The sequence below is a fragment of the Cannabis sativa genome, chromosome 6 (genome assembly GCF_029168945.1).
Source record: "Cannabis sativa cultivar Pink pepper isolate KNU-18-1 chromosome 6, ASM2916894v1, whole genome shotgun sequence".
Classification (NCBI taxonomy): Eukaryota; Viridiplantae; Streptophyta; class Magnoliopsida; order Rosales; family Cannabaceae; genus Cannabis; species Cannabis sativa.
The window spans coordinates 61,362,802-61,373,790 of record NC_083606.1 but is presented as its reverse complement, the minus strand read 5'-3'; the positions used below and the strand labels follow the sequence as shown (position 1 = coordinate 61,373,790).

At 37.2% G+C, this 10,989-nt stretch overlaps 1 protein-coding gene across 1 annotated transcript; it reads right to left on the bottom strand.

Annotated features, from left to right (window-relative positions):
- Positions 1–3,681: 3,681 nt before the first annotated feature.
- On the bottom strand, positions 3,682–6,025 carry LOC115695363 (uncharacterized). Its single transcript, XM_030622433.1, has 5 exons — positions 5,890–6,025; positions 5,449–5,747; positions 5,265–5,346; positions 4,581–4,988; positions 3,682–4,001 (listed from the first exon to the last, which is right to left on the bottom strand). Exons 1-5 carry the CDS (start codon positions 6,023–6,025, stop codon positions 3,682–3,684), a joined length of 1,245 nt encoding a protein of 414 aa, XP_030478293.1.
- Positions 6,026–10,989: the final 4,964 nt, after the last annotated feature.

Here is a 10,989-nt window from a genome sequence, read left to right as displayed (position 1 = left end):
GTTGTTGTATTCAGTGAAATAGATTTAAACTATTCTTCATTTATTATAATTTAATCTTAATATTTAATTTGAAACAGTTGTATAACTGATTGAGTTCTATGTATCTAAAAAAAAAAACTTGCTTTGTATATAAAGGAGTGATCCAACATGAATAAACTAAGACAGAAATTTTTTGTAATAGTGGACTAAGCAGATCGTGATCTGACTAAACCACTATACATCCTTGTCTTCATTGTTTTTCCTAATTTTCTATTGTTTGGGCAGTCTCGTTCGAATACTCGCTATTTTAGATTGAGTACTCGCTACTTTTTTCGTTAAATATTAATTTTTTTATTTTCTATTTGGTATTGTCTAAATTCCTCCGACCACATTTGGCGCCGTCTGTGAGAACTTTTTCTTTTGATTTTGGAGGAAAATCAACATGGTTGCGAACCAGACAAACAGAAACAACAACACCTGATCTTTCAATGTCGGAACGATGAATGTCCCACTTAGTGATGGAACTAATCTTATTGACACAATCAACGACGTGTGGGACGGACCAATGTCAAGTGACCCCTCTCAATTTGTTCCCAGAAAATGCTGGTCACGTGGGGGAGACATCGACACCGGCAACCATTGTCGGCCACTTCCCGCCTATCACACCAACCGTAGCCTCTAAAGGAATTATCTAGCTGATGATAACACAATACACGACCATACAGGAACAAATACGAGCATTGCAGGCTGAAGTTGATGGAAGAGTGAGGACTCGACGTCCACCCCGAGTCCTGAACACGAGTTTAGGAAATCCTCAGGTAACCACCACAACTAGACGATGAAATGAGCGTCCTAAAAATAATTGTATTCCCAGGGAATGTGTGAATGAACAAGAATGTCTCGATATAAATTAGCCCACACATAACTCCACGCAAAATAGGGAGCCAGTCGCACCTGATGCTAGTCGTGGAAATATTGGAAGAGAAAACAGATCACAGGAGATGGACCTTGAAAGGCAAAACCCGTAGAGTCGCGCCTAACCGCGAGTAGAGGTAAATCATGAAGAATCCCATTCATCTTCTACTAACAGCCGCTCCCCTAGCATTTATACTAGGCCGGGGTCCGTTGAGACTCAACATGGAGGTAGGAATCATGTTCATAGAGGCGATCTTTACGATCATCTCAATGAGATTTTTAAGGAACAATCCCAAACACTAAGGAATCGCGATGATGACGAGCCCCGTGATCCCCACGTTGGCGATCAAGGCACACATAACATGAACAACTGGACTAATCTAGTCAACCCATCGATTGCACCAGCTGTGACCATAGAAGTACCAATCCCTGCCAATATAGCCGTAATTTCTACTATACCAGTGGTAACACAGACCAATCCTGTCTTACCGGAAGGTATTGACCAAGAAAGCCTCTTGCGAGCACTACAGATGATTGAGTAGTAGACAAAGCCCATCTACAAGCTCCATGGGACATCACCATTTATAGAAGAAGTGAGACATGTAATGTTCCCAAAAGGTTTTAAGTTATCTGAATCGCTCAAATACAAAGGTACTACTAACCCAATCAATTATTTAGATAAATTTAATACGATTATAGAGGTAGACTAGGTACCACAATTGGCGAAATGCCGAATACTTATTAGAACCTTAGAAGATAATGCTCATGATTTGTTTAGCCAATTACCCGAGGCCTCGATATCAACATGGGAGACTTTTGTAGACCTATTCTTAACGCACTTCCAAGCCACGGTGACGTGCAAACTGTCGTACACAATGCTGGAAAATATTAAATATGAAGTCAGTGAGTCTTTACAGGATTACTTTAAAGTTTTAAGGTTGAGATAACCAAGGTCAAGAAGGCTCCCGAGTCTTCGCTAGTTTGTATGTTGATTATAGGTGTTTGGCCAAGAATTAACTTTTGGATGGAGCTACGAGCGCAGAGACCCAATTCGTTGGTTAAATTCTTTGCAATGGTCGAACCGCATAAAATAATTGAGAATTCTTTGGCCGAGTTCGAAAGAGGAAAGGAGAAACGTGAGTCTCTAGAGGTCAAAGCCCAAGAAGATGTAGTCTATCAAGGTGGCAGAGTCCAAAGCTCGCCAAATCCCCTTCTAAGAAAGAGACATCATCGAAGAGGAAAGGGGGTCCACATTTTGTCAATTCTACTGAGTTGTCTGCTCCTCGCGACCACATTTATTCAATAGAGGAACAAAATGGCATTTTCAGGAAACCACCGCCAATTCAGGGTAATCGCAACAAGAGAGATCCCAAGAAATTCTGTAAATATCACAAAGATATTGGCCACACAACTTTGGAGTGCTAGTTTCTTCAAGACAACATTGAACAATTAATTAGACGAGGGAAATTCAGCCATGTATAAGAAGAATCGAGAAAATCATCCCTGAGTAGATGATAATACTGATGCAAATGATACGAGTGGTTCTTGAGCCCTCGCAATATTTTAACTATTATAGGAGGACCGCATGTCAGTGGAGAGATTAGAAAGTATTGGGTTTTGTGCCCTAAATAAAATTTTATTTCAATGTAATCTTTTCTATTCAATTATCAATGAAGAAACAAATTTATTTTCATTATTTATTCAGTATCATTTTTTGTTCATGTGATTAGTTATATGTTTATTTGATTTATAAATTCATCCAAATCCTTATCACATTGATATTCTTGTTTATTGTGTCGTCAGCACAGTGGAAAGTAATCAAGATTATGTTATTAAATGTATTCCTATGATTTATCAGTTCACATGGTTTAACTGATACGAAAACCTACAATGTAGTTTACTTGTAGCTTGGATAAGTGATATGTCCTTTCTAGGGCATTGGTTAAATTAAGCTGGGGTTGGATGCATGGAGTATACATCAAAAGGGACCGATATTTAACTTGAACTAGATATGATAAATTTACCATAATATCTGTTCAATTCAATATCACCTAGTTGATCCTAGATCAATTGATCTTAATCCTGAGATGGTTAGGTTCTAGTTCAGTTGCATTATTTGTGTTCTTTAACCTATTAGTTAAAGTCAACCAAATGGTTCTTCCCGTGATGTATAGGTTAAGAGCATGGTAGTTCAATTGAGTGGGAGCGCTAATCATAGATACGAAATCTATAGCTTCTATCTGGACATAGAAGTAAAACAATGATTTCCTTCGAGCTTGGCTTAACAAAGATAAATGGTTGAGTACTCATTTCAGTGATTATATCAATTCACTGAAAGATCATTTATAGGTAGCTAAGTGTTTTAAGGATAAAATATATTGAAGGGTGTAACGGTAAATTAACCTTTTCCTGATTTGAATTGATGAGCTTGTCTCCCATGGAGATATTATATTTCGCAGTCAGAAATACATTTTAATCAATAAGAGATTTTACCTCATCTTTTATGGACACCACTTTCTTCCAATACCAGATAGTTTGGGAGGAGCTGAGTAATCCCACCAATTCTGCTCCTTGAGGTAAACATCATGAATCCACTTGACCCACAAATCATCTTTCTTTATTGCCACTCCAAAACATATTTGATTATGGCTTCTTTACTCCATTCCATGATGTTTCTAAAGCCTATGCCTCCCTCACTCTTGGATTGACAAACATAGTCCCAGGAAATTGATCCTGAACCATGGTAAAAGCCTTGATTTTTCCACAAGAAGGCACGACAAACTGCTGCTATTGCATTGAGGATTTTTTTATGAGGACCATGATTTGGCTCCAATATGAGTTAATAGCAACAAGAACTGAACCAATAAGAGTAGTTCTACCTACATAAGATGAATTCCTCGAGCTCCAACTTCTAATCCTTGCTATCATTTTCTCCACCAAAATACTGCATTCTATGCCTGATATTGTTTTTGCACATATAGGAATCCCCAAGTATTTGAAAGGAAGTTGACTCTTGGTGAAACCAAAAGCTCTTAAGACTCTTTGAACCATCCCATCATCCATTCCACTACAATAAATAGCAGACTTAGATGGATTCGGGTTGAGACCTGATGTACAAGAAAATAATTTCAACCCCTGTAACATCTAGTAAATACTTCTAAAAAGAGAACATCTTCAGCAAAAGATAGATGGTTCAATTTTAATCCATCACTTCTTTCATGGAAGTAGAACTCTTTTTTCCTCCCAATTCTTTGCATGATTCTTGAGAGTTATTCTATTCTATGGACAAAGAGAAGGAGAGAAATTGGATCTCCTTGTGATCTCAATCCTCTCCTAGCCTTGAAAAAACCATGTAAAGTGCCATTATAAGACAAGGAGAATTTAGGAGTCCTTATACAAGTCATAATCAGGTTGATAAACTTTGTCGAGAATTGAAAAGCATGGAGAATTTCTTCAATGAAATCCCATTCAATCGTGTCATATGCCTTCTGCATGTCAAGCTTAATCATACAGATAGCCCTTGTAGTTTTCTTTCCATAGTTTCTAACAAGATCTTGACATACCATTATATTATGAACAATCGATCTACTTTTAACAAACTCCCTTGATTCTGAGCCACAATGTTTGGAAGAATAAGCTTGAGTGTCAAGCAAATGAGTTTGGGTGCGGTCTTATACAAGACTTACAACAGACAATAGGTCTACATTCTCCTACTATATTGGGGCATTTACACTTTGGCACAAGAGTCAGAACCATATTATTTATTTCTTTTAGCATTTGGCCAAAGTGAAGGAAAGAAAGGATGGCTAGGGAAATGTCATCTCCAACCAACTTCCAGTTATCTTCAAGGAAATAACTCCCATAGCCATCAGGCTCAGGAGCCTTGAGGCCAAGTATATCAAAGAAGACCTTATTAACTTCATCCAAAGTGTAATCCGATAACAAAAAGTCTGCTTGTTGCTTGGTGACAAGAGGTCCTTGGAGCATTATATCAACATTTACTTGCAGTCTGTTTTCTAGTCTAGTACCAAGTAAGCTTTGGTAATAGTTGAGAAAAGCATAAGCAACTTGCTCTCCATATACTCTTTCATCATCTGCATTGAGGATTGAATAAATTTTGTTATAAATTCTTCTTTGACGGATGCTCACATGGAATAAAGAGCTGTTTGAATCACCCCCTTTAACACAATTTAGTTTTGCTTTCTGCTATAAAAAAGAGCAAGAAGCCTTCTTGAAATCAGCATATTTATCCTTGTATTCTTTTTCCTATAGCTATAAAGTAACATTAAAAGGATCAGCTCGCAACTAATTTTGGGAGTCAGTGAGAGCTAGCTTGGCCTCCTCAGTTGAAGCAAGAGTAGTAGAGAAACCTTTGTGATTAATCTCTTTAAAGATCCCTTTGAGACCTTTAAGTTTAGAGACAACTTGATACATAAGAGTTCCTCTAATATTCTGCTTCCAGTAATTAGAAACCACATTAGAATATTCCGGATGAATATTCCACATTCTAAAATATTTGAATGGTTTTTTTCCACAAGGAAGATGAGGATATACCTTTAGTAAACCAGGCGAGTGATCAATAGTTCTTTCATTCAACAATAGGGCTTCGGCATTAGGAAACTCATCAATCCATGCTTGATTTGCAAGAATCCTATTAATTTTCAAGTATATTCTATCTTTTCCTTGTTGCTTGTTGGACCAAGTGAAAAAATTTTCACCATATTTTACATCCTCCAATTGACATGTTGCCAAACAATTGGGGAAATCTTTTGATGAGGTGAACTTTACTCTAGCCGCTATTCTTTCTTCATTTGAAAGGATATCATTAAAGTCCCCAAGTACAACCAAGGATCCTTTCCATTCAGTATACACAAATCCTTTCAAAGAGGCTTTTTTTCTTCTTCATTGTTAAACCCATATATAAAAGTCACATAAAATTGCTTCCTATTATCACATAAATAGTGTATTCGGTTGCTTCTATTTGAGCAACTCTACCGACCTTCTTGATGGCTTCTTTAATCTTGATGAAATCTTCAAATCCGTCTAAAAGCTCTTGAACAATGTCTATTGACTTGAGTTTTAAGTCTCTCCAGGGTTGACTTAAAATTGTTAGTCCAACAACTATTGCCATGACCGTGGCTTCTTGACTGAGTGTTCTTATTTGAATAGTTTCCTTTAAGAATCATTGTATGTAATCCTTTAGTGGTTTTTCTTCTTGCTGATTGATGAAGCCAAATTATTGGGCTCAATTAGTCTGTGCCTTGATAGGGAGAATTGGTCATAGAATGCTCGTTTAAGTGTCACCCAAGACTTGACAGATCTCAGGGAAAGCTTGAGATACCACTATTGTGTTAACTCAAACTTTTAGATCTCCTTGTTTTGATGATTAACAAATATTTGATTATTATGTGTTACTAATGATTTATTGATTTTGTAGCAAATTTAAAAGAGAAAATAAATATTTTGGTATTTTTACAAAACTTTTGAAAGCAACACTAAATGGATTCAACAAGCATATCAAGAGCAAAAGATTCATCAAGGGATCAACAACTCAAGACCCTACTCAAAAGAGGTCTTCAAAAGCCCAAAGTCAAAAGTCAACCCGAAAGTCAAAGTCAAAGTCAAAGTCAAGGTCAACTCTCGGGAAAAGTCAACATGGGATCAAAAACATGCAAATCAAGCTAGGAGGCTCATCTACATCAAGACTACTCAAAATCAAATGGTATAAATTTACTTTAGTCTTGTTAAAGTGATTTGCATAGCACACTAAGTTTTATAAATTTAAATTTTGGCCCATTCACTAACTTGTGCAACAAGTTTTCTCACACGATAGTTCAAAATTTTTTTTGATTGAATTTCTAAATCACATTTTGTTTAACTAAGAGAACAAAGTTGGAATTTCTGAAATCGGACAATTGAGTAAGAAGTTATGCGCGTTTAAGTCCCAAAAAATGGCATTTTTGCCTCTGGTCAGTCATCCGGAATTCCGGTTGTCATCAATCCGAAATTTTAGTTCCCATCCGGAATTCTGGTTCACGGCTGACCTCACCTCGGGAAACGTGCTAACGGCTATAAACGGCTACTTTTCTCTTAAACACTATATAAACTCGATTTTTCTTTCAAAAATTAAGTTGGTTGAGCATTTATTTCAAATATCTAACCTATCTAAGTGTGATTAATGAGCTTCCAAGTTTGAAATCCAAACAAACACTTTTCACACACTTTGAGCCAAAATTTGATTTTATTCATCTTGAGTGTGCTTGCTTTTCACTCTAGGTTTCCATTGTATCATCATATTTCTAGAGTGATTTTAGCTTGTAATATCAAACACATTTCCATATTGTGATTGAGGTGAGGTTGGCACCGGTATTGTAAACAACCAGGTAATAGTGAGATTGGCACTTCAACAATCCAAGAAAGAGGTTAATAGTCCTCGGGGTGCAAAACTATTGTAAGAAGTTTGGAAATACCTTGGTGAAAATTTCCCGGTTGTAAGGGTTAGTAAAGCCCGTTAACTTGGCTCGATATTGGAACTCAAAGCTAGGTCCATAGCTTTGAAGACCAAGGACGTAGGTGGCATAGCTCTACCGAACCTTGTAAAAATCGAGAGTTTGCATTTTCTAATCCTTAAACTCTTTACTTTACAAGTTTAATTATTTGTCTTAATATATTGCTTGCCATACTACTTGCTTTTATTTGATTAATTGACTAATTGCATGATTTTGTGTTAAAAGTTTTAATTTACCGAAATTAGTTTAAATTTCCAATTCACCCCCCTTCTTGGAAACATATATTGGGCTAACATATTGTGCTACTTCTAATAGCGTGGGTAGAAAAGTATGACAACGAGAATCGTCTCGAATGCCTTCTGGGCCAGTTTGTACTTCCAAGTTGTTTATGCAAGAGAGAGGGTTTTCTTTACCAGTTTACAAATGCCACATTGGGTTTTTGAATTTGGAGGGGATCTTCAAATCCTTGATTTGATCTCACAGAGGAGAAAACCACTCTCAATCTAGCCCATACTCTGTTTGCTTCAAAATAGTGATGCCGTTAACCAGAGTAGCAAGGGTGTCGAATTCAGCCATATAAACATCATGTGTGGTGATGTGCGTATCGGTTTACCGCTTCCATTTGATGTTGTGAAGCAGGATCTTTTATCTTCCAAGTCGATCTAAGGAATTGATTGACCAAGGCTTTAAGGTTGTTGCTTGGTCGTATGGCCTTGTTGGCAACTAAAGGGATCTATCTCGTATGCTGATAAAGTCGTCTCTTGAGCATTTACTTTGTGCTTGATTTCTCGTAGTACTGTACCAACTATTCCTTTTAAAATAGTCTTCCTCAGAGTGACATGTGCGGAGGGAATTGAACTGATTGCTTAAGTTCAATACGACTCCATGCACCCAAGGGAAGTATTTGTATTGTTGGTTATCAAGACCTTGGGCAAAGTAACTTCACCAAGCACCTCGTTCATCATGGAAATATTTTTTGAGTGTGGAGTAGTTCATTGATCCTCACCCTTCAAATATAATACTCTTCACTTTTATGGTAACACTTCTGTGTTTTTCCTCTAAGGCTGACTATAGGTCTCTTTCCCTATGTAGGGTCACAGGGTGGCCTAGAGTCATTAGACTTGTGAAGAAAATCCTCTGGAGGAGATTAGTTTCCCACCTTGTTTGAATTACTTTGAGCAAAGTTGTAGTTGGTCCTATCAGCTGTGTGTGGTAAACCTATAGGTCTGCAATCTTGAGTCTGAGTCCTTTCGAATGCTCGCTCAAAGCTCACCTCCCTACGAATGCCTATTGCTCACTGAGTAGTGGCATGGTTACCAAGAGTAGTATTGTTTCTTTGTGTGTTTGTAGACAATAGTAACAGTTCTTGATCTCTTGAATGATTTCTTAATTGAACTTATAAATTCCTTTCGAAACAAAGTTCCTAGTAGAGAACTCCAATGGCAACTAAGAATCGAGTTGTGGCTCTTAATGAAAGCACAAAAATATTGATGTTAAAAAGTGGTCAACACTCGCTCGCTAGATTGTCAAGATGAAATAAGAGATGAGTAGAGTAAATAGAGAGACACACATAATTTATAGTAGTTAATTCCCCATGTAGCAATGGTAATAGAACTACGTATACTTTTTATTTCTCACGAGAATTACAAGAGAATTGACTAATCCTGAAAGCTCTAAATTTATAGAGAGATAAAATAGAGAGAGATGCTCTGACCTTATGGATACTTTTCTGAATGTGAAAAATGAGTTAGAGGAACTCTCCTTTTATAGGCAAGGAGGTTCTATTAAAATAATAATAAAATATTCAAAAAATGTGAAAAAGTACATTCGAGCTATGTTCAACAGTTGATGATGATCTGACACTGAAATTGACTCTAGAGGTTGGTCGTCATTTTTCAGAGCTTGAATTGCGTCCCTAGCACCTTTTTTTTGGGTAAGTTGTTGTTGAAATTCTTAACTCTCTTGAGGACGAAACTTTAACCTAATATCTTCAGAATTACAACATGGATGTGAGACACAAACTGATAGAGCATTGCGATAGCTTCAAAATGCAAGTTGAATCGTATCAATCAGATAAATATTGAGGAAGTTATGGCTGTTTGACTGAAGCCTGCTTGATACAAGTGCCCAGGTTGACAACCCAGCCCCTAGGTTGACATATGACATCAATATGGATGCTGGGTGAGTAGGAAAACGTGTTGGGGATGTATTTTTCGATGCTTAAGTGATATTTTGACATCATTTAATCAATTTTTTTATTCTAGTGAAGTGGTTCATCAGTTCTCAGAGATGTTGCTATTTTATGGAATTGAGAGATTCAAAACTATCCACGATATGCGACTAAGTCACTTTGCCAAAAAAGTGAAATTATGAAGTTATGAGTTTGACTTGTCTGAGTTCACATATCTCCTTTACTATGAAAAACTAGATGTGTGCTTGAGAAAGAATTAAAATCAGATGAGCAGAATCGAACACATTAGGTCATACGTCAACTTGCACGTTGGGTGCATCTTTTAGAGCTTCCGGGTTGTCATTTTGATACTGCCAAGGCCTTCGAAATTGAGGTGAGGTCTCTTACCCCATTTTTGACCATGCCAGAGAGAATTCTCGAAGCAGTATTTGTATTTGAGTAACAGAAACCAACACACCAAGTTAATTGTCAACCTGGGCATTGGGCTAAGTCTTCAGCCCTTCCGAATTCTAGTATTCTCCCCAATTTTACTTGTATCTTTGTTATTTCTGATGATGGAAAAAATGCTCGAAACACCTTTTTAGGAAAATGATTGCAAACAGTCCAAGTTGACAAAATTTCAACGTGAGCGTTGGGTCCAATTTCTGGCCACCAAATGGCATCGTTTAATTCCTAGAAACACTTGTATCTTAATTTTTGATGCAAACAAAGAATATGATCTAGGCTTCATCTGAACTGCTGATGGAAGTGACTTAGGTTGGCAAAAGTGTCAACTTGGGTGCTTGCCCCAATAGCTAGGTCAACCAGCACATTGGGTCCGTATTTTGGCCTCCAAGTTGATCTGTTTCTGGCCCGAAAGCACTTATTACCTTGTTTTGGATGAAAACAAAAAAAAATGCTCGAGATAGTTTCTCAAAACTAAAAGTACTCCAGATATGATTCTTATGCCTCAAATATGTTTGTGGCATGTCTAATTCATGTATAAGTATAAAGTTTGACCCATTTGTACTAAGAAGGACCCAAAAATTGAAACTCTAGTTGTAATGCCAACCTGGGTGCTGGGTGAAAACCCTAGACGCTTGGGATGACATTCGGGGTGTTGTTTCGTGTATATGAGCTTCCAAGCCTTGTACTTGGATTCTTCATGGTATAGAAGATTGAAAGATAATGAGTTGGAAACATATATGCAATATCCGAACACCTATTTTGGAGTTCCCGAAGTAAACTTCGGTGCAAAGCTAGGGACCCTTCCCAGGTTAACCGCTATGACTTGGGACTACTCATCAACTCCATGATGTTTTCTGTGTTGCCACGTATCAAACATTGATGTCCACATCACCAGGAATACTTTTCATATAAGTAGGTTGGATTTTGACCCAATTCTTTTAATTTTAA